This window comes from Eubalaena glacialis, chromosome 13 (genome assembly GCF_028564815.1).
Source record: "Eubalaena glacialis isolate mEubGla1 chromosome 13, mEubGla1.1.hap2.+ XY, whole genome shotgun sequence".
Taxonomy (NCBI): domain Eukaryota; kingdom Metazoa; phylum Chordata; class Mammalia; order Artiodactyla; family Balaenidae; genus Eubalaena; species Eubalaena glacialis.
Genome location: NC_083728.1, coordinates 29,444,875 through 29,469,361, shown reverse-complemented (window position 1 = coordinate 29,469,361; position 24,487 = coordinate 29,444,875). Strand labels below are relative to the sequence as shown.

The 24,487-nt window shown below is 41.2% G+C and overlaps 1 protein-coding gene and 1 non-coding gene across 2 annotated transcripts; both read left to right on the top strand.

The window, feature by feature from the left end:
- Positions 1 to 1,289: 1,289 nt before the first annotated feature.
- LOC133104166 (signal-regulatory protein gamma-like) lies at positions 1,290 to 16,066 on the top strand. The gene is made up of 4 exons (XM_061209828.1): positions 1,290 to 1,362; positions 4,282 to 4,627; positions 15,327 to 15,342; positions 15,872 to 16,066. The coding sequence occupies exons 1-4, from the start codon at positions 1,290 to 1,292 to the stop codon at positions 16,064 to 16,066; spliced, it is 630 nt and encodes a 209-aa protein (XP_061065811.1).
- LOC133104603 (U6 spliceosomal RNA) lies at positions 7,513 to 7,615 on the top strand. Its single transcript, XR_009703663.1, has one exon. It is a non-coding gene; the product is annotated as a U6 spliceosomal RNA (small nuclear RNA).
- Positions 16,067 to 24,487: the final 8,421 nt, after the last annotated feature.

Sequence of the window (24,487 nt, the reverse complement as noted above, 5' to 3'; positions counted from 1 at the left end):
GGGCTTTCAGCTAGAATTCCTACATGTGTCCTTGTCATGCAGTCTCTGTGTGTGTACTAGTTTGGGCATCCTCATAGCATGGCAGCAAGTGGGATATTGCTGCAGTCAGTTCTGGAAAATACAATCTCTCACCGTTGAAAAGAGGGAGTGGGTTGGAATGATGAGTGCTAAATGGAACACTCTAGCCAGTTCCTTGTCAAGGGCTCCACGGGGAATCTCAATCAGAAAAAAAAAAAAAGCTAAAATAATAAGATCTCAAGCTAAGAAAGAACTTGTCATGTGACAGAACAATCTAATTTGGTCTCTAACTTCCTCTTTGGTTCTGCACTTCTCATCACCATCATACAGTCTGCTGCAGGACGGAGGCAAGTGTTGGGAGCCGAGGGGAAACTGAATCACAGAAGGCAGTGTCTGGCATGGGGCCCATGGAAGGGAGTAGCTCACGGATGAGAGGACTGGATACAGTCTTTTGTGATGTCTCTTGCTGCTCAGAAGAAAAGAGGAGGCACATTCCTGATGTGGGAGTTTCCCCTGCTCATCCCACTCCCTTCTTCCCTTCTGCCCCAGAGCTGGCCCCAGACCAGAGCAGACAGAAGGGGCACCCCTGCTCCTCCTGGCTGTGATCTGGTTGTGTTGTTCTCCTTGCAGATGAACACGCTAAGGCTCCTCCTCACCTCCCACAGGCCTCCTTCATCCTCTAAAACAGCAGCTATCCTTCCCCTCCACGTATGTAACTCCTTGCTCACCCAAAGCCACGTCCCCTGCCATGCACTCTCTAAGCCAGGGGCGCCCATCAGACATGGTTCATTTTTACCACTGACACCTCTGGAGGGGGGAGAACAGGGCCCCACTCCCCTGAGGCCCCATCCCAGGAGCTCTCCCCCTGAACAACTGTGCAGTTCACTAAGCCCACTTGTTGGACTGTTACAGAAGACTGAACAGACCCTCCATATGGCAAAATTTGTCCCTGAGGCTCCTGGATGAGGAATGGCCACCAGTACCCTTGAGATGGAATGTGGGTTCCTGGGGTCACAGCCTAGGCACTAAGAGAGTCTGCCAGGGCCTCTCAAAGCATCTTGGGGTCCTTATAGCAGTAATTTCTTAACTTGTGTCTGATTCCTGTTTCACAATCTAGAAGCAGGAACTCTCAATATCCCACAGCCCTTTCCTCCCATGATAGTCACTTCCTCTTATGTCAGGGAGGCAAGGTTTCACTTCCCACCACAGAGAAGAGTCCCAAGCCTCTCCAGGACAATATTCTGACAAAGCAGGCTCCAGGAGCCAACAAGATGCCCACCCCTGCTTCCTGGTCCCTCCTGCCTCTGCCATCCTTGCTGCTGGCTCTGCTACTGGGACTTATAGGTGAGTGCCACGGCCTCAGGTACCACTGTGCAGGGATACTCACCTGAGTGTGGCAGTGGTACCATTTCCCCACTGGCAGTGGATGGATCTCTGTTCCAGGGCCTCTTTCTTTGCTGTCTCTTCCTCTTTAAGATATTTCTCTAAATGTTCTCTTCTACAACAAGAATATCCTAAATGAATTCCCCCAGAATTATTACTTACAGAAGTCCTTTCCTCTCCAGTTCACATCCAGACAGCATTTAGCCCACCCTGGCATTTCTCAGTGACAGGGATTCCTGGCCGCTCCTCAACCCCCACATCCCTGGCACCTGGTGAAGGATCCATCACCCTCTGTGGCATTACCTGCAGAAATAGATACCATCCTGAGAGAGGAGGTGAATGTGTGGCATCTGACTCTTCCATCCTGCTGAAGACCATAGAACCTGGAAGTCAGGGCTGCCTTAACTAAGAGGGACATAGATAAATATAGATAGATAGACAGATGATAGATAGATAGATCCCACATATTACACACACAATGTAGAACAATTTTAAAAATTGGTAAATGGTGCTTTTTAGACTATTAAGCCTCCCAGAATCTCAGCATCCTACCATTATATTCTTGACATTGTAGTTTCTCCTTCCTGTCCACTCCCTTCTCCCCAGAGCTGACCCAGACCCAGGCAGACAGATGAGGCACCCTTCCTCTTCCCATCTCAGTTCAGAGGTCATGTAGTAAGGTAGTTAAAGGGATAAATATTTCTTGAAACCAATCTGCCAGGATTCAAATCCATTTCATCACTTATAGACTGTTTGATTTTTCACAAGTTACTGAACTTCTCTATTCTTCTCTTATTTGTGAAATGGGGATAAACAATAAAGCCTTACTAATATGGTCGTGGTGAAAATTAAATAACTTAGTTAATATATTTAAGTGTTTAGAGTGATGTGTGGCACACAAAAGCTTCTATGGATGCTCTGGCTGTTATAACCTCCAGGGTTTATTGAATGCAGATATGAAGACATAAAAAAGGTCCCAGTGATTTTGGTCATCATAGCACCCAGTCTGTGTCCTTGACAAGCCTGTGTCTTCATTTAAAACCCACAGCAGACATGAAAAGGAGAACTGATCCATCATGCGTCATAGGAAGAGGAAACCAAAACAGAGGAAGGAAGTGGCCTTCTCACACTCTCCAGGCTTGTCAGGGCTGGATCTGGACCTTGAGCCCACATCAGCCTGGTGTCCAGGCCAGGGCTCTCCCTTTGGACTCCAGGACAGCAGAAGGAGGACCCTCAGGCGCAGTCTGAACATATCTCAATTTTTTTTTAGTTTCAGACTCACAACAAAAGCACAAAAGATGCTTTATTTTCTTAATGTATATGTTTCTTAGATAAGGAAATAGAAACTCGTAGTATAAGTAATTTTCTCAAGATCAAACATCAAGCAAATGATAGAGGAGGCATTAAACCCACATCAAAGGGATTCACAAGCCCTTGCTTTAATCTCTTCACTGTGCTTCTCCCATCTAAATTGAATTTTTAACAAAAATGGAATTGTACTAAATGTGGAATTTTTATTTGTTCGTTCACTAATAATAATTAGATATCTTCTCCATGTTGATCTATGTGTCTACATCATCATCAATACATCCCCAATATATGCTTTATTATACATCATTATTTTTAATAGCTATAGGATTTCCATTGTATGGGTGTACCTTCACTTACTTAACTAACTCCCTGTTCTTGGACAAGTGTCTCACATTAAACTTTTCTGTATTGTAAATATACTATTAATGACATTCCTTTACAGAATGTATTCACCCTTGGCTGATTGTTTCATTTGAATAAGTCCCTAGAAGAGGAATTGCTAGGTCAAAGGTTATGAGTGCACTTCGAAGGCTTTTGAAATATAGAATTTCCTGATAAAATATGGGTGTCTCAAAAGTAGTAATACATTATCTCTACAAATATGACACAGGAGCAGCAGTGGATATGGGGACATTTTGAATATTTGTGACCAGAAGATGTTGAAGTCTTTCCCCTCTGCTTGTTAAACAATGGATTCATCAATGTATACATATCACAGGGTCAGGACTATGATGCCACATGGCCTTCTATTAAGGTTGTGTCAACTTATATTACCACCAGCGGAACGTGGGAGTGCCTGCTCAGCCACTCCTTCAGCAACACTGCGATTTGAGAACATCCCTCATTTTTTGGCTATGCTAATAATGTAAAAATTGTGTCTGTTTTTCCTTACAGTGGGAGGAATGTTTCATTTCATTTTATTTTTATTACATTACAGGCTTGTTGTCAAATAATCCAACCAAGGAAGAAATGTACAAGAAAACAATAAGTGTTTCCATTTCCACTCACTCCCTGAATGCAGCCACTTTTTAAGGATTTTTTTTTCTTCCAGATAGCTTTCTGTCACAGATACAAAATGTCACCTTTATGGTGTAGTAATTCCACATATTTCCTTGGGTTCAATTCTAGGCTCTCCTGTTTCATTGACACATGTATCTTGGTAACAACTATTCCATATTTATGCAGTTTGAAATACTGAATATGCTGAGACCTGCCTTCATTTTTTTTTAACTTTTGCAGCTATTCTGCCATGGACTCCAGCATTTGACTTCTGATTAAATGTAAATTTCATCATTTACTAAGGTTGTTAAACAGCTATTCATAGATTTGCTTGTTTTCCCATCACTTCTCTGCCTGTGGCTTTTGCAAGGCTGCTTGTCTGTCTTGTCTTGTCTCTGTGACCCTCTCAGCACCCATTCCAGCAATCTGTCCATGCCCAAAGTTAATATATGGTGGAAAGAAAGAACTAGTGGGATTTCAACTTCAATCTGAACCCAGGAACCTGAACACCAGTTCAGCCCCAGCTGAGCAATGGCAGGGGACTTGGAGCTGACTTGTGTTTCCTTCCAGGAGTAACAGGTGAGGAGGAGCTGCAGGTGATTCAGCTGGAGAAGTTAGTGTTGGTCACACTGAGAGATTCAGCCACTCTGCGCTGCATCATGACCTCTCTGTTCTCCGTGGGTCCTGTGAAGTGGTTCAGAGGAAAAGGGCCGGGCCAGAAGTTAACCTACAAACACAAAGGAGGCCACTTCCCCCAAGTAACAAATATTTCAGATACTACATGGAGAAACAACAGGGACTTTTCCATCCACATCAATAACATCACCCCAGCAGACGCTGGTATGTACTACTGGGTGAAATTCCAGAGAGGAAGCCCTGACGATGTGGAGTTTAAGTCTGGACCAGGTACTTCGGTGTTTGTGTGTGGTAAGTCCATACCCCTGAAAATCCAGCCCTCTGTTCTAAGACAATCACAATCCCCAGGCCCCAGCCCAAGGTCTCCCATTGTTAGCTCTTGTGTCAAGATTGAGGATAGAAGATGGGGATAGTGAGAAATCATAGTGAAAGTGCAGAGTGAAATATAACCCATAGAGTCATATTTCAATAGACTCCTAATCCTTTAGAATCTTCCGGCTTCCAAGGACCTACAGAATAGGCTGAAAGCAGAGTAGGTAAACGTACAAACTCCTAGTCCAAATGACCTGGTTCAACTTCTAACTCTGCCACTGCAAGCTGTGTAACTTTTCAGTTTCTTAAATTCTCTGTGTCTCAGTTTCCTTTTCTGTAAGATAGGGATAATAAAGGTGCTCATGTTGTTGATTTGTTGTGAAGATTACAAATTAAATGAGTTTATAAATGTAAAATACTTAGAAGAGTGTCTATAACATAACAGTTATTATATTTGTATACATTGTCAGTATTCACATATTAAAACCAATTAGACATGAAAATGTAATCTTAAAAGCTTAGAACCATAGACTCACAGAAACAAAGAATGATAGAATTATTGAGGCAGAAAATTATAAAAACCGCATTTAAATTGACCTTGATTTCTGTAAATCTATATATTCTTGGGTGTGGTCCTGGCTGATAGATTCATGGCTGAACACAAAGCCTGCAAGACTGTAAAGAGCATCCATTAATGGGAAGCCTGAGAAGCAAAGCAATTATTTCAGCCCTGTTTGAATTGATGAATTAATAGTTATAGTGTTTTTCCTGTAAGAAATGAACATGATAACTTACCCCATAGTTACTCCATAACTTAACCATAGAAACAGACATCAACAGAATTTTTTAATCTTTAAAAACATAGCACCTTAGGGCCGTGGAAACAAAGAGAATGGTAGGCAGTCTTTGGGGGAAAAGGGGTCATATGATGTTCAAGAATTGAAAATTGAAAGTCAATTTATTTGAACATTTGTATGAAATCAGCACGAGATGTCTAAAGGCAACATTGGAAAATGGAGGACGAGGAGTAGTGCCTTCAAAATTCTTGGAGGAAATGATGTCCAACTTAAACTTCTATACCCAGCCCATCTGTCAAGTTTTCAAGATCAACAAGAACTATATTTCATGCACCATTTTTGCTTCACCAAAATGGGAGTTAAAGAAAAGGTAAGAATGGGAACTAGGAATAAGGAATTGGAATTCCCAAAATAACAGTTGTGCAAGAGGAATAGGAATGTCCACTGTGTCATTCTAGAACAGGAGGACTGATGGCTTTAAGAGGGACATCTCAAGAAGATAGAATTGCTATAATATTTAAATAGTCTTGAAATTCATGCCCACAATTTTTAATACTATTTGCCATCATGTTGAAGTATTAGACAATGATTTAGAAAGAAGAAAGCAACAAAAAGCATAAGAATTATAAAAGAAATGGGAAAACTACATCTTTTTGCAGATGATATGGTATCTGGAAAACATTAAGCTGTTGCAAACAGTAATATAATTCAGTACATTAGAAAGTTACAAAAACAACAAACAGAAATCAATAATCTTCATATATACAAAAAAAACAGTTGGGATCATAGAAAAGATGAACATATATACAATAGCAAATTTAAACTAAATTAAATTCTAGAGCTAATTCTACCAAAATATTAACAAGGACTTGATTTACTCTCCCACTAAAACCTGGAAAACTACATGAAATTGTTGTTGACAAGACACTGGACATCAGGCAACAAAGGACAGTGATCCTTGACAAATAGAAACAAATTAGGTTAGAACCAAAATTGCTTCCATCTTACTCTCTGAGAAAGTTTCCAGCCCACCATTCAGGAAAAGAGAAACCAGATGGAGCTTGGATGTCTCCCAGATTTGATAAGAAGGAGCTAGAAGTCCAAGGAGGGCAATGGGCCTAAAGTTTTCAGAGTAGAGCACCAAAGATGAGAGAGATACAAACAGAGAGAACTCCAAGGATCTTGTGCATTCAGCAGAGTAATGAAAAGTGTGTGTACACGAGAACCTATATGTACATGAGTGTATTACATGGCCTCTGGGGAAAAATTCCTTGGAGCTGACACAACAGCCAAGTGCCTGTCACCACCAACATGAGTGAAAAAACTCAAAATTCATGGGTATCTGGTAGAGTACACATAAAATTTCTTCCAGAATAGAGGAAAAAGATTCAACCCTAGACTAAATAATGCTGTGGCCTTGCATCAGAAATCTTAAATATAATACATGAAAAGATCAGACACTTTCTCTGAAGTGAAATAAGCTGAAGTATATTTATTATAATGTGAAATATTCAACAGCCAAAAAAGTAAAATTCTCAATGTCTGGCATGCAATAAAGTAGCTACAGAAAAGATTGATTATGTGAAGCAGAGGCACGGAAAATATTTTTACAGAACAATATTTCACTTTTAGAGATGAAAACTATAATATCTAATATCTATATATACAAGACTCCAAAAGAAGAAAGGGACAGGAAGAATATTTAAAGAAATAATGGTCACATATATTCCAGATATGATGAAAATTATGAACCTATGTTTCCAAAAAGCTCAGTGACCCCAAGCACAAAAAATATGAAGAAAACTAAACCAAGGTGCATCATAAGCAAATTGCATAAAATTTATAATAAAGAAAAGATGTTAAAAGTAGCCAGAGGGAAAGGAAACATTAGATACAAAGGAAAAAAAATAAATGTGAGAGTGGATTTCTCTTAGAAAGGATAGAAGCCAGAAGATAGTGGAGAAACATCTTTAAAGTATTTTTTAAAGGAAAGAATCATTAGAAAGTCAACCCAGAATTTTTTGTCCAGCAAAAATATCTTTCAAAAATAAATTCCTTGATTCAGCAGCATATATACTAAAAACGGAACTATACAGAGAAGATCAACATGGTTCCCATGGAAGGATGACATGCAAATTTGTGAAGCACTCCATTTTTTTTCAGTTTTATTAGACGAAAGGAGTCCTGGAAATGGATGGTGGCTATGGTTCCACAACAATTTGAAAGTACTTAATGCCATTAAGCTGTATACTTAAAAATTATTGAGATGATACACTTCATTCTATGTTCATATTACCACATTTAAAATTGAGGTTAAAATAAAGACTTTTAGAATTTATCACCAAAAGACTTGCACTACAAGAAATATTTTGTTTTACTTTTATAGACTAGAGATTGATTTTTTTTATAGATCTTTATTGAAGTATAATTGCTTCACAATACTGTGTTTGTTTCTGTTGTACAACAAAGTGAATCAGCCATATGCATACATATATCCCCAAATCCACTCCCTCTTGAGCCTCCCTCCCACCCTCCCTATCCTACTCCTCTAGGTCGTCACAAAGCACCGAGCTGATCTCTCTGTGCTATGCTGCTGCTTCCCATTAAAACAGACAAAGAAATATTTTTAAAAAGGTCTTCAAGCACAAGTAAAATTAAACTGGATGGAAATCCGGATCTACACAAAAGATTTTAGAACATGAGAAATGGTAACAATGTGAGAAATGTAAAGAATATTTTATTATTTAAATTTGTTAAAACATAATCCACCATTCAAAGAAAACATAATAACAATATATTTAAGGCTATAATGTAAAAGCAAAATGTATGACAAAGACAGCACAAAAACCAAGAGAAAATAAATAGAAATATACTATAGGAAGGTTTTTATATTGTATGTGAAGTGGTATCTTATCACTTGAAGGTAGCCAGTGATGAGTTAATGATACACATCACTCAAAAAAATGTATAAAAAACAAAAATGTATAAAATATATTTTAAAAGTGTATAAAATAACACTACAAACAGTAAAAGCTATAAACAAAAGAGAAAAAATAAATCATAAAGAAACCCAAAAAAGGCAGAAAATGAGGTACAAAGGAAAAAAGGAGAGATGAGACATACAGCAGGATGGTATATTTAAACCTGGTCAGATGAATAACAATGTTAAAAGTCAATGGTTAGGAGACCTTCAAGATGGCGGAGGAGTAAGACGTGGAGATCACCTTCCTCCCCACAAATACATCAGAAATACATCTACATGTGGAACAACTCCTACAGAACACCTACTGAACTATGGCAGAAGACCTCAAACTTCCCAAAAGCCGTGTGGCTGACAGAGTCTTGGTGCTCCGGCTGGGTGTCAGGCCTGTGCCTCTGAGGTGGGAGAGCCGAATTCAGGACATTGGTCCACCAGAGACCTCCCAGCTCCACGTAATATCAAACGGCGAAAGCTCTGCCAGAGATCTCCATCTTAACGCTAAGGCTCAGCTCCACTCAACAACCAGCAAGCTCCAGTGCTGGACACCCTATGCCAAACAACTAGCAAGACAGGAACACAACCCCATCCACTAGCAGAGAGGCTGCCTAAAATCATAATAAGGTCACAGACACCCCAAAACACACCACCAGATGCAGTCCTGCCCACCAGAAAGACAAGATCCAGCCTCATCCACCAGAACACAGGCACTAGTCCCCTCCACCAGGAAGCCTACACAACCCACTGAACCAACCTTAGTCACTGGGGACAGACAACAAAAACAACGGGAATTATGAACCTGCAGCCTGCAAAAAGGACACCCCAAACACAGTAAGTGTTTAGCCCCAGTGGCTAAGGTTGGTTAAAAACAAAAAAAAACTTAAAAAAAAAAAAACAAAGAGACAACACACCATTGTTTCAGGCTGCATGAGGAGAGGGGATTCAGAGCACCGCCTAAACGAGCTCCAGAGATGGGCGCGAACCGCGGCTCTCAGCGCAGACACCAGAGACGGGCATGAAACGCTAAGGCTGCTGCTGCAGCCACCAAGAAGCCTGCGTGTAAGCACAGGTCACTATCCACACCTCCCCTCCCAGGAGCCTGTGCAGTCCACCACTGCCATGGTCCCGTGATCCAGGGACAACTTCCCCGGGAGAACACACGGCGCGCCTGAGGCTGCTGCAAAAAAGTTCCAGACTTTTTCCTGGACTCCCTCCCGGCTAGCTATGGTGCACTAGCCCCCTTTCAGGCTGTGTTCACGCAGCCAACCCCAGTGCTCTCCCTGGGATCTGACCTCCGAAGCCCGAGCCTCAGCTCCCATCCCCCACCTGCCCTGGCAGGTGAGCAGACAAACCTCTCGGGCTGGTGAGTGTTGGTCAGCACCGATCCTCTGTGCGGGAATCTCTCTGCTTTGCCCTCTGCACCCCTGTTGCTGAGCTCTCCTCCATGGTTCTGAAGCTTCCTCCCACCACCCCCCATCTCTGCCAGTGAAGGGGCTTCCTAGTGTGTGGAAACTTTTCCTCCTTCACAGCTCCCTCCCAGAGGTGTAGGTCCTGTCCCTATTCTTTTGTCTTGGTTTTTTCTTTTTTCTTTTGCCCTACCCAGGTACTTGGACAGTTTCTTGCCTTTTGGGAAATCTGAGGTCTTCTGTAGGAGTTGTTCCACATGTAGATGTATTTCTGATGTATTTGTGGGGAGGAAGGTGATCTCCAAGCCTTACTCCTCTGCCATCTTGAAGGTCTCCTCCACATATTCTTTTTTAGTGCAAAGGAAGATTTACTTAGATACATCATATTCTGGATAATGAATTGAGACTCAGTGTATTTAACATAAGTCATATTGTACAAAATACGTTCTCTAACCACAAGGGAATTAAATTAATAAGAACAAAAATGTCTGGAAAATTTCCAAACATTTGGACACTAAATGACACAATTCTGAATAAAATGTCCTCAAAGAAGAAATCAAAAGGAATATTAGAAAGTATTTTAAATTAAATGAACATGAAAGCACAACATACGTAATTTGCAGGGTGCATCTATGATGGTACTTAGGGGAAATGCTATAGCACTAAAATGCCTGTATTAGGATAGAAGTGAATAAGTGACTTTAAACACTCAGTGACTTTAAACACTAGAAGAAGTGAATAAGTGAAACCCAAAGTAAGCAGAAGAAAAGAAATAATACAGAACAGAGCAGAAATCAGAAAGAGAAAATGGAGAACAACAGATAAAATCAATAAAACCAAAACCTGCTTCTTTGAGAATATCAGTAAAATTGATAAACTCCCAACCACACAGACAATTAGAAAAAAAGAGAGAGGACACAAATTACCAATATGAAGATTGAGAGAGGTGACATCTTACAGACTCCACAGATATATTAAAAAATTTATACCAGTAAACTCAACAACTTTGATGAAATGAACAAATTCTTTGAAAAGATACATACTACCAATCTCACTCAAGAATAAATAAACACCCTGATTATCCCTATATTTATTTTAAAAATTGAATTTGTAGTTTTAAAAGCCTCCTACCAACAGAAGTCTAGACCCAGATGACTTCACTGAGGAATTCTACAAACATTTAAGGAAGAAATACTAACAATTGAGGAGGAAGTAATGCTTCCTAATTAATCTTTAAGGTCAGCATTATTCTGATACTAAAACCAGATAAAGAAATCTATAGAGCAATATCCCTCATGAGCATAGAATTACTATAAAGCTAGAACAATTATACACTATAGTATTGGCATCAAGATAGACAAGTAGATCAATGGAAGAGAATAGAGACTCCACAAATAAACTCATGCATATCACCAATTGATTTCCTTAAAAATATATATCTGAAGGCAATTTGGTGAAGAAAGAGCCTTTTCAACAATGGTGCTGGATAACTTGGAGCATTAGTAGGCAAACACATGGAACAGAATAAAAAATTCAGATGTATACGTTCGTCCCACAATACACCCAAGTAAATTCCACATGGATCAGCAATTTAAATGAAAAAAAGATCAAACTGTGCAAGTACTAGAAGAAAACATGTGTGAATTCTTTTATAACCTAGAAGTGGGGAAAATCTTCCCAACAAAAATTCAAACTGCAGAATTAAAGAGAGAAAAACATGATAATTTGATCACATTGTATAAAAAGAAACTTGTATATGGACATGTGTGTGTACAATATTTTGCAACTTATAATATTGACAAAGAATCACTCCTAATATGCATATAGAAATTCTAAAATGTTAGGAGAAAAAGGCAAGCAACTTCCAGAATTATGGGCAAGAAATATAAAAAGATAATTCATAGAAAATGAAATATGAATGTCTCTTAAACATATAAAATTATGTTCAACTGCTCTTATATAAAAAGAAATGCAAATTAAAACTGCACTGGGGGGCTTCCCTGGTGGCGCAGTGGTTGAGAGTCTGCCTGCCGATGCAGGGGACACGGGTTAGAGTCCTGGTCTGGGAAGATCCCACATGCCACGGAGCAACTAGGCCCGTGAGCCGCAGTTACTGAGCCTGCGCGTCTGGAGCTTGTGCTCCGCAACAAGAGAGGCCGCGATAGTGAGAGGCCAGCGCACCGCGATGAAGAGTGGCCCCCACTTGCCGTAACTGGAGAAAGCCCTCGCACAGAAACGAAGACCCAACACAGCCATAAATAAATAAATAAATAAATGGATCATCACATTAAAAAAACTGCACTGGGACACAATTTCTCACCTACCCACTTGGTCAGAAGTCCAAAAGTTTGACACCACAGTCTGTAGGGGAGCTGTGAGGAAACTGATATTTCCATATTTTGCTGGTTGAAATGCAAAATCATATAACTTATAAGGAGGAGAATTTTGCAATATCTAGTAAATTCACATATTACATAAACATATTACAAAATTACACTTTACCCTGTGACCCAGCAATCCTACATCTAGAAACGTATCCAAAGATATACTAACATAAGTGCACAGTGACTTATGCTTAGGCTCTTCATTACAACACTGTTGGTAAGAACAAAAGATGAGCAGCTAAATAAATTATGGTCAGTCAAATAATGGGATTCTATGCACTGTAAAAGGGCATGAGAAGAACTCAGCACACTGCTTCAGAGGGACCACAGGATAACATTAAACAAGAAAAGCAACCTGTAGTACAGTGTGTGGAGCACACCACCTTTTATGTTAAGAAGAGTGGGAATGCAAGCATATATAGTTGACCCTTGAACAACACAGGTTTGAACTACAGGGTCCACATACATGCGAATTTTTTTCAAAATACTACAGTGCTACGTGGTCTGAGGTTGTTTGAATCCATAAATGTGGAACTGTGGATACAGAGGAAACTTGGACATGGAGGAACCACACAGCTGGAGGGCAGACTATAAGTTAGTTATAAGTAAAGTTTAAACTGTGCAGAATGTTGGTGCCCTAACCTTTGCATTGTTCAAAGGTCAGCTGTATATATTTGCTTATATATTTTTTTTAAAATATAAGGAATAAACCAAAATCAAATTTTTAATATTTACCTACAGGGGAGTGAGGGAACAGGGTAGAAGGGACAAGGGTGAAAGCTAGACTTCTCTAGCTGTACCTTGATTGAGGTTTTGACTTTGCAAACACATGAACATTTTAAATAATTAATACTAAACAAAAATTTAAAAGAAAAAACCTAAATAACTAAATTACTCAATCTAAGATGAAACTAATACTCTAACTATACATTGATGGCTTATCCAGACAAAGACGAATTATTTCAAGGGACTTTAAGACATCATGTTTTAGTTTGGAACCACCAAGAAAAAGATCTTGAGACTAGGATTTGAGTGAAAGACCCCCAGTAGGGCAGTGATAAAATCAAACAGTCAGTAAAGGGTGGGTCATTAAGCCCACTACCACTATAGGCAACTAGAGTTTATTCCAGTTGGGAAACTATGGAAAATGATACAGAACATAATTCTCAGATTCATCCCTGTGAAGAGGAAAGGAATTTGGAATACTTATATACTAACTGTCTCATAGTCATTGATTAAGAGCTGCTTCCAGAGGGTCTCAGATGCCCAATACTTCCAATATTCCATGTGCACAGGCAACTTTCTAGAAAAGCAACCACCCAAAAACCTTTTAGGTGAAAACATGCATATACTGGGGTTTGTGGTGGTCCTGAGTGCACTGGAGAGGTCAAGATCAAGGAATTTAGGTGAGCCTTGGAGATCATATGCTACACATAATAAGAATAATAATAAATATACATATATATATCTCCCCAATGACACATACCCTAATAACAAAAAGAACCACAAGGAAATCATAAACTCTATTCAATTATCATACCATTTGGTAAAAACGGTATGCTAGTGATAGATTTGAATTAGTGATATTGTTAGATATTAATTACAACATTAAGTATTAACACATTTAATTGTATTTCTCCTTTAAAAAACTTACTTAATAGCCCTATTCACCAAAAAGACCTGGAACAATGACAACTCAGTAGTAATGAGCACTGCTAGTACACAGATTATGTACTCTAGATAGCATTTCCACTAAAAGAACTAGGGCTGCTTTGGGGAATGACTGATATCAGATCTTGGACAGAAAACATGCAAAATGAGCAACATATGACTCTTGTTTGGATCCTGATTCAAACAAATCAATTGTAAAATGATATATAGGAGACAAGCAGGAAAATTTAAAAGGTGAAAAATATTAAGTGATACTAGAATCATTATTAAGTTGTAAGTGTGATCTTGGCTTTGATTGTGTTTAAAAAAGAATTATTAACTGTGAAATGTACATGCTGGGGTAGTTGTGAATGAGATGATAGTGTCTGCTGTTTCCTTTAAAATAACCTAGTGGATGGTAGGAGAACTACAGATGAAAACAAGATTGGCCATTTGTTGATAATTGTTAAAGTCCCATGATGAGTACTTTCTATTTTTATGTGTGCTTACAAATTACCATAATAAAAACTTTTTTAAAATTTCCAGCCTACTACAATACCTAGTGCTTTCAAACATACTGAGAGGAGTTATACCCATCTGGTAGAAAGTTTGGGATGAATTTGTCATAAACAAACGTGTACCCCAAACAGAAGCCCACTACAATACTTAGTGCTTTCAAACATACTGAGAGGAGTTATACCCATCTGGTAGAAAGTTTAGGGATGAACTTGTCATAAGTCCCATGATGAGTACTTTCTATTTTTATGTGTGCTTACAAATTACCATAATAAAAACTTTTTTTAAATTTCCAACCTTTATACCCTCTGATAAGTCTTTGTGCACTCCCAGAATTTGTCATAAGTTCATAGAACAGTGAGCAAATGAAAAGAGCGAAACCATTAAAAACTCCTAGGAAAACAAAACGCTATACAAGAGGGAAATATAATAATGGTATATGACATAGCCCAGTTGTGATCAATACTCTTTTGGTCATAATATTATAAACGCTGAATCCTGATAAAATTTAAAGATTTGGATGTGACTATGATAGGAGGATGTGAGAAGGGGAAGTGTGAGTGGCAGGTGGAGGGAAATGTAAGAGAACTAAATCATCACCTTCTATTGTAGTAGGTCTATCCATAATATATAACACTGAGAGAGAAATGATAATATAAGCACGTTATTTAGAAACACAGAAAGAAATGTCCACAGAATCAGCTAAAATACTTAGAAGTGGTTGGTTTATAATTTTCACAAGGAGAAGAAGCTAGGGGTCTGATACTTTTCATTACATATTTTTAAAATAAATTTATTTATTTTATGTATTTATTTTTGGCTGCATTGGGTCTTCATTGCTGTGCACAGGCTTTCTCTAGTCGCAGTGAGCTGGGGTTACTCTTCATGGTGGGGCATGGGCTTCTCATTGCAGTGGCTTCTCCTGTTGCAGAGCAAGGGCTCTAGGCAGGCAGGCTTCAGTAGTTGGGGCACGCAGGCCCAGTAGTTTTGGCTCGCGGGCTCTAGAGCACAGGCTCCGTAGTTGTGGCACACGGGCTTAGTTGCTTCGTGGCATGTGGGATCTTCCTGGATCAGGGCGCAGACCCATATCCCCTGCATTGGCAGGCGGATTCTTAACTGCTGCACCACCAGGGAAGCCTTACACATCTTATATGACTTTTATATAAAGTACTTTAAGAAGGGAGGAAAGGAGAAAGGAAGGGAGGGAGTATGACATGTTCGGACCTGCATTTTAGCACGATCACCAAGGTCTGCTTTCTGAGTGTGGGTGCAAAGGTGGAGAAGCAAATCAATGAGGCCAACTGGCAAGCTCTTATGATAAGAAGAGTCATAATAAAAATAAAGAAGAGGAGAAAACTGAACTTGAGAGATTGGGGTGATGTCTTAGTGGGTGACCCATAAGGGTGGGTATTGTACTAGAAAGTAACTTGCCATGTTCATTTCTCTCTCGTCTCTCTCCACCTTGCCTTGATCAAAACTAAGCCTTCTCTTCCAGAGATTTCTGGCCCCTCCAACAGGGTCAGCCCAGGCCAGGTAGTGAATCTCACCTGCACATTAACTGGCTTCTTTCCCAAAAACATACACCTCAAATGGTTTGAAAATGATGTGGAGCTTCCACCCTCATCGTCCGCCCTGGAAATGCTTCCTCCTACACCATCATCAGCACTGCCCTGGTGACCCTTGCCTTGTCCTCACTCCACTCCCAGGTCACCTGCCAAGTGGCTCACAGTGAATTGCAAAGCCCCCTCAGTGGGCATGTGAACATCTCCAAGTTTCTTCAAGGTAAGGGCCCACCCACTTACCCCCATGGCCCAACCTAGGTGACCTCCACCTGCTCCCTGTTTGGAGCACCTCACCTGAGTCTTCCCATTCATTCTTCACCAAACCCCACGTAAGGTAAGTACGAGGTTCCCTATCTTATATGACTATCCCATTCCCTTTAATGCCATGATCAGGTCCTTCTCTTTCAGAGATTCCTTCCCTCTAGTGTATTTGGGAGGTGGTAGTTCATTCATTCATTCAACAATTGTTAATTGAGCATCTGCTGCATGGTGCATTGTTCTAGGTGCTGGGGATTCCATGGTAAACAGACTAGACCTGGTTCTTCTTCACCGAGTTCAGAGTCATGTGAACCCCATCAATCACGATGCAAACAGCTATATGTCATGACTTGTAACATTTGTTATGAGAGAAAAGAACAGAGTACTGAAATAGATGAAAACAGGAGAAATCTAGTTTACAAGGAAATATCTTTTTGAAAAAATGATGTTTGACCCAAAACATGAAAGATGAAAAGGAGTCAGCCAAGCAAAGAGTAGAGGAAACAATGTACAAAGGCACTGTGATGAGGAAGCAGGGGTGGAGAGTAAGACATTTTTAAGGAGGATAGAAGAGGACTGTGTGGCTGGAGCTTAGTGAGAAGAGGGGTGGTTGGAAAAGGAAATGGCTGGAGAGATAAGGCAAGGACCAGATCACACAGCCCACTATGCCACCACAATTTGGCTGCCAGTCACTGCCTTTGAAACACTCTATTAAACCCACCCTTGCATCAAGGGATGGGTCAATGTACACAAGACTACAGCCCTGCCTTTCTTGCTCTGACCTCATAAAGATAAAGCCATTACTGAGGTGTTGAATCAGACTTGAAGAAAGATGGAAGGACAGGCAACAGAAATCACACTCACTACTTCAGAAGTCCATCCACGTTGGCCTTCACAAGGGATTTCCCAAGAGGTCTGCACTCTCCTTAGCACCCATTCCCACCCTCAGCATGGCAGAGTGCTACTTACTGCCTGAAGATGGGTGAATTCCTTCCAGGGGTTCAGAACCCAACTCTCCTTCTCTCCAGCTCCAGCCAGAGAAAAACAAAGATCCCCATTAATAGCATCGTAATCTCCACAGCAATTCATCCTCCCCATTGGAGATGATTTGCAGGATTATTGTAAACAAGAGTTTAGCTCTTTATTACTCAAATGCCTCCATCCCAAAATAGAAGTCTGCCTTTGTGTAACCAAAAGATACCGTGAGAGAGTTTTAGCCTGGAAATGGAATCTAGCCTCCACTTTCAGCATCCAAAGAAGCTGTATGTCCCTGCTTCATGCAGATGAGGAAATAAAGGATTAGAGAAGTGAAGTGACTTATCCAAGGTCACATGGCTCTTAAGTAAGTGAGCTGGAAATTGAGTCCAGTAATACACCTTCTCAGATGACCATCTCTGATCTCCTTCCTGTGAGAACTCCCCATGCAGAGATATCAGAGAAAGGCAGCGCCCCCCCTCCCAAAGAGAGGTGGTTCGGTCATGGTCAGAGATGGGCAATGTGCTGCTCTCCACACAGTCTCCAAACTCTTGGCTCCTCCTCCTTCCCATATCAACCCAGTCAGCCAAGTCAGAGACATGTTCTTACCCAATCCATCACAATGTTCTATCAAATTTCCTTCTTAAATCTCTTCTGAACCATTACATCTCTCTCTACTGCTTGTACCCAGGTTAATACCCAAGTTCGAACCAACATCATCTCTTACCTGGATGCAACAGCTCCCTCTTTCATATGTACCATTACCCTCGACAGTCCTTCTCCCAACCCCGCAGCACCCAAGGGCATTTTATAAAGGAAGCCTGATCATGTCCCTCATTTGTTTAAAATCCTTCAGTGGTTCACCACTGCTCTTACAAAAAGAAACAAAATCCTACTGGGATGTTCAACAGCAGTCTTCAAGAATTTTCCTTCATATATCCTGAATATCATTGTGAAGAATTATGAAGTCTACCATATTTTAAAGTTAACATGTAAAATTGTTAGTCATATGCTTAAATAGTCACACAGGACATAACTCCTGGTAAATTACAAATGTTACATCAGTTTGAAAATGTTTGATGGAAAAATAACAGCATCATAATTTGATTTCCACCATTACTCATTTCAACAAAAACAATAAGTTCTTCCTAAATTTGTATTTCTATTATAATTCCCTGGGAGCACTTTATCCTAGTGCAGTATATTTTATATTTGAAAGTATTTTATTGAGCACAAAATTATATGTATCACAGAGGACTATGAGAACACAGAGAACCACAACAAAAATATGTGTATAAACTAAGTTTATAAAAATAAGATTTTTTCTTATGAACTAAGGTTCTAAGTGTTTGGATTGAATAGCACAACTGATCAGACAACCTAATTATATGACAAATTTTGATAAATAGTTATTAAAATAACAATTAAAATGTAATCTGAAGTGCCACTCAGTAAGGTAGATGGGGGAGCTTACGATGTTTTGATTACAGCAGGCTTTCTGGCAGCAATATTTTGAACTCTACTCTTATGTTGTGTCCCAAAATCTTTACACCGAGGGCAATGCAGCACAGTTAGATTCAAGATGAGTGGGGAAAAGGCTTTTCTTTGTAAACTCAGAGAAGGAGAATTGAGAAACAGGAGGCAGGAGAAGGAACAGGTCTTAGTGCACATTCTCAGGCAGATCAATTTCAGGAAAGAGTCATTTGGAGGATTCAGGATCTCAAAATTAATTGTATTAAACTACCTATGTATTTATTTTTTAGGATGTCGTTATGTGCTTCCAGGGGTAAGTGTAGCAGCAGTAAGTGTAGACAGTCTTCAAAGTGGTTATGAATTTGGCTTCATCTTGTCCATATTCCCTCTACTAACACTGGTCACCTTTCTGTCCTTGGAACATGCTAGGCTTCACCTCAGAGTCCCTGCCCATGCCCTTCCCTCTTCCTGAGATGCACTTCCCCCACACACAGCCACTCTCAGTGCCCTCCCTCCTTCCTCTTGCCCTCTTCCAACCCCTTTGCCTAATGTTCCAGTTACCAGGGCTGCATAACAAATTATCTCAAACTTATTCCAAAAGTCTAAACTTACTCCAAATCCTCAAAATCATTATGCTCACATGTTCTGTAGTTCAGGAAATTCAGACAGGGCCTAGTAGGAATGATTTGTCTCTGCTCTATTATATCTGGGACCTTAGCTGGATGATTCCGAGGCCTGAATCATATGAATGCTCCATCACTAACATGTCTGGCCATTGGTGCTGAGATGAGCTTGGGGCCTCGGTTCTTACATGAGCCTCTTCTTATCATCTTTCCACATGGGCTAGTTTAGGCTTCCTCACAGCTTGCTGGCGGTGTTCCAAAGGTGAGTGCCCCAAGATTCCCAGGTGGAAGCCACATCAACTTTTATAACCCAGCCTTGGACCTCACACAGTTTCACCTCTGCTGCACTCTGTTCCTCATGACAAAGTCCCACCCAGGTTCCAGGGAAGCAGAAGTAGACTCCCCCACTGATGAGGAGTAATAAGGTTCTGGATGACATTGTGGACTTGCTATAGCCATTTGTGGAAAATACAATCAGCCACATGTAGTTCACTCCTATACATCTTTCATATTTCTACTCTAAGGTCACTTTTTCCAGAAACACTTTCCTACCTTCCCACTTCCACACCAGGTCAGGTGCCCCTACAGTCTCTCATAACCCACATGGGGGTCAAGTGACTGCTTTTTCTCCCTTGTCCTCCCCACCAGAGCAGGAGCTCCACGAGGCAAGGACCATGTCTGCCTTTGCTCACTGCTGCATCCCAAGAAGCGAGAGAAATGCCTAGAAAGGCATGGGTGCTCCTTGAGCATCATTTGCATGAAGGAAGAAGTAATGAAGGAAAGGCCGTTGTTTCAGTTGTTCCCACAGTGAAGATGTCAGAGCACCATGTCCCAAGTCTCCAGGCAGCCATTCTCACCTGCCATGTGCAAAGGCTTTACCCTGAAGCCATAGAAATCACCTGACTGAGGAGAAAAGGATTCTTCAGGACCTGTGAGTCCTTCAGCCCCACCAAGAACCCAGATGGCACATTCAGCCAAGACAGTCATATCCTGGTCAGCACCTCAGAGGACAAAAGGCTGTTCACCTGCCAAGTGTGGCGTAAGGCCCAGACAGTGGTCCAGATCAGCGGATAGCTGAGCTAGCTTACAGAACAGCAGGAGAGTTTGGGTGAGTAGGGGTGAAATAACCAAGCAGCTAAAGATTTGAACCTGGAGACAGGCCGGGTTCAAATGCTGGCTCTGCCATGTTTGTCATGTGCGACCTTGGGAAGTCACTTCATCTTCTGAAACTCAGTTTCATCATCTTTAAAATGGAACAGCAAATATAGCCACCTCTACATGCTGTGATGCCTTCAGTACCACACAGCAGTAAGCACCACTTTATCACACAACTGCATCCTGATAACACATTCCTTTTACCAGATATTCTTGTGAATAACCAAGATAGTATGCAATATCTTTCCCCAATTCTCACCCAATCTCCCAAAAGCCATTCGGATAATATAATTACTGAGCACATATTAGGTACTTTGCTGGGTGCTCATTTGATACAAAAGTGATCTAAAGTACATGTTATGATCCCCATTTTAAAGAAGAGAAAACTGAGGCTCAGAGAGGTGAAGTGATTCCCTCCAAGACCAAGATGTAGTCTTGGTACCTGAGTCTGAGGTGGACTGAGCCTCCCTGGTGGTTGAGTGATGGGAGCAGGAAGCCAAGTTCACCCTGACATCTTCCTGTCACCAGGTGCCAGAGCATCCAGCTCTCTCTTTGGGACCCTCTTCCTGCTTGGCTGGAAGTTGTTTTCCCTGACTATACTTTTCATCATCTACGTCCTCAGGAAGACCCTCCTTTGCAGGTAAATGAGGCACCCCAGATAAGGCTTGGGCTCCCAGGGGTGGAACTGCAGGCCAACAGAGGGCCCTGTGAGGAGAAGACACAAGTGTTCTCATTTCTCCTCTACCTTGAAAGATGTTGAATCCAGCGGGTCCCTGAGAGCTGCACCCCAATTCGCTCAACCTTCCCCTCTGCCTCTCACAGCTTCAGTCTTAGGATGCACAAGGATGCAGGCTCCCCTGACCTGGGCAGGTTTGGTGGTGGTGGGGGGAGCATTTAAGGAGGGAGATAGAGAGGGAGTTAGTGTGGAGAGAACACTGGTGAGGTGGTCTCTGAGGAGAGGTCTGAGAAGGCCAAGGCTTCATCCAGCTCCCTGCTTCCTCTGCAGGTCACAGACACTGCAAAGCCCTCCTCAGTGACATGGGACCCTTGTACCCTCCTGTCTTATTCAGGAGGACTGATCCAGGAGGACCACTTCCCATGATGCCTGTAGCCTCTGCCCCAGCTTCTCCTGCCTCATCAGCCTTCTGAGACCTGTCCAGCACTGGCTGCCCCTCCCTGTCTCCTGCAGCCCAAGAGGAGCTGAGAGCCTGGACCGGGAATGTCAGTCATGAGAGATGGCCTCTCATGCTCTAGCCAGGAATGAAGCTTCTGTGGACACCTGACCCTGAACAAGAAACCCAGCAGAGGCAGGCCAGGCTCCTATCCAGGAGGAATCATACCTGCATTTCTGAAGGCCTCTTTCAGCTCCTCAGGGAAAGCTCATTGTGGGCACCGAAGGTAGCATGAAACCTTTAAAGTGCCTTCATTAAAATGGGATTAAAGAAAACACTTATGGCCAATAGACTTATAAAAACACATGTAATCTCATTAGTGATCAGAAAAATCCAAAGCAAGACCATGCTGAGATGCCATTTTGTCCCTATTCAAATAGTAAAAATAAAGAAGCAACTGACTCTTTCTTACGTTGCTGGTGGCCATGTAAATTGGCACAGCTGCTTTGGAAAACAGTCTGGAAATTTTAAGCTGAACATTCACGTACCCCGTAACTAAGCATTTCCACACATTGCTTGTACCCTCCCCCGCAAAAAAACTTCTTGTGCATGTACACCAGGAGATGTGTACATATATACATGGTAACATAGTTTAAAATTACCAAAACCTGAGAACAATCCAAATTCTCATATACAGGAAGATGATCTAGTATTTAAGGAAAATTACAGAATTAAATGTATACCACAATAAAAATAAATCAACAACAGCTACACACAACATTATGGATAAATCTTAGCAAAAAAAAATCAGGTATGTAAGCCTCAAAATATTTTATACAACATGATATAGGATAAAACCATATTTTAAACAATGGAACCATGAACCCAAGATTTTAAATAGTAGTTGTCTGAGGTGGGGAAAGGTAGAGGAATGAGAAGGGTGGGTACATATATGTAGGTTAAGTTAATATCGGGTTTCTAGATGCCAGGCTCGGTGCTGGCTTCATGAATGTATATATCATCATAAACAAAAAAATAGTAAAACAAAATAACAGTAAAAGAATAATAAATAGATATGTAAGTTGATTGGTACATGGAGGGATGGATGGATGGATACATAGGTAAGAAGATTAATAAATGAGGGTCAAGCATGATCAATGATGTGAGTGTCATGAAGCAAGGATTATGATAAGCACAATTGTATGTACTCAAGATCTGAGGAAAACAATAACAGGAAGGACATTATTTACAGAGCCTCACGTTCCCTACCTATTATGACATTCTATGATTCCACATACAGAGGAAAACATAGTTTGGATGCCACCACGGGTCAGGCACTTCAAATGCAGTATCTTATTTCATCCTCACGACAATACCACAGATAGGTGCCATTCACCATTTTGCAGGTGAGGGATCTGAAGGAACGTACTCGTTGTTAATCAACAAGTGTTGGAATCAAGAAACCAAGATTCAAACCCAGCTCTGCTCAGTGCTTTTAAGGAGCCACACTGCCTACAGTTCTAGAGACAGACGGGGAGATCTTGACCGAACCTCATTCTACTGCTCCTGATCTCTCATGCCTGCTGTTCACACTAAAGCCCACTCCATGTCTCTGAGTGGGGAGGAGAAGGGAGGAATACATGCACTATGCCAGCTCTGAAAGGTTGTTCTGGAGTAGATCTAGGGTTACTCATGAGCCCCAAAATGACCCTGGTGAAGATCTGGGGGAAGTAGTATAGTCCAAGTTCTGGGGAAAGGCTCTCTGTAAAAGGATAAATATGCCCAAAGGAAATAAGCATCTATGGTATTTGTTTTCCTGTGGCCTTGAACGTGTGGAGTTACAGAGATGGAGAAGCTGAGCCCAGCCTCCACTGCCCCTCACACATTGTTCTCCTCTTCAACTTTTTCAACTCACAGTAGAGCAGCTTCAGCTTCAGCATCCTCATCCCAGCCTCCAGGGCTGGGAGCCTTTATGACGTCTTGGACCCCTTCCCACTCCCCCTTCTCCAGAAGCAGGGCCAGGATGAGGATGAGCAAAGCAAAGTGCCCAGGGAGCAAAATTGAAAGAGACACTCTTTCTCAGGATAGGGAAAAGACATCGTCGGCCCATATAGGACTTTGTCACCTGGGTTTTTTGTCCTAGATGTGCTGTCTCAAGTCCCATGGATTCTTTTCCCTCCCATCCATCTTCGTGGTTGCCCAGACACTCATCAGCACTTATCCAGATCACATCAGTAGGCTCCTCACAAGACCCGCTCTAAAGTCTCCAATCCATACATTACAGACATCAGAATGGTCTTTCTGAAACATTTGCTTGAAAACTTTAGATAGTTCCTCATTTCCTAAATCCTACCTCAAGAAGGTGACAGTGAATGTCTCAGTGTCCCATACCTTAAAACCAGAGGAAAAATGAAGAAGCCAGAGAGCCCCAGCTTGGACATGAAGATTCCTTGTTCCTTAAAAGAAATAGCTCACGTCCCAAGCAAGCCCAGTCCAGAGCTTCCACAAAAATGATTGCTCACCACAAAGGAGGTTATGCCTTCATTTATTCCAGAAACATTACTGAGCTTATGCTATGGAACAGGCACTGTGTTAGTCAGAGAGAAAACATGGGTACAGATGGTCCCCACCCTTCAGGAGTTTACAGTGTGATGAAAACAGATAGAAAAGAAAGAAGGGAAGGCGAGAGACAGAAGATTGGAGGGAGAAGGTAGGAAGGAAGGAGAATGTGATGAGTATTGTGAAGAAAAAAGGGGTGTACAGAATCATGGGGATTGCAATGATAGAGATTTCCACAGGATCAGGAATCAAGTGGCTACTCCCTAGAAAGAATGGTAGAGAAAGCCTTTCTGAGAAGAGAATATTTAAACTGATATCTGAAATTTGCAAGAGCCTGGGAAAATACATTCTCGGTACAGAGAACCCACTGTGCCAAGCCCT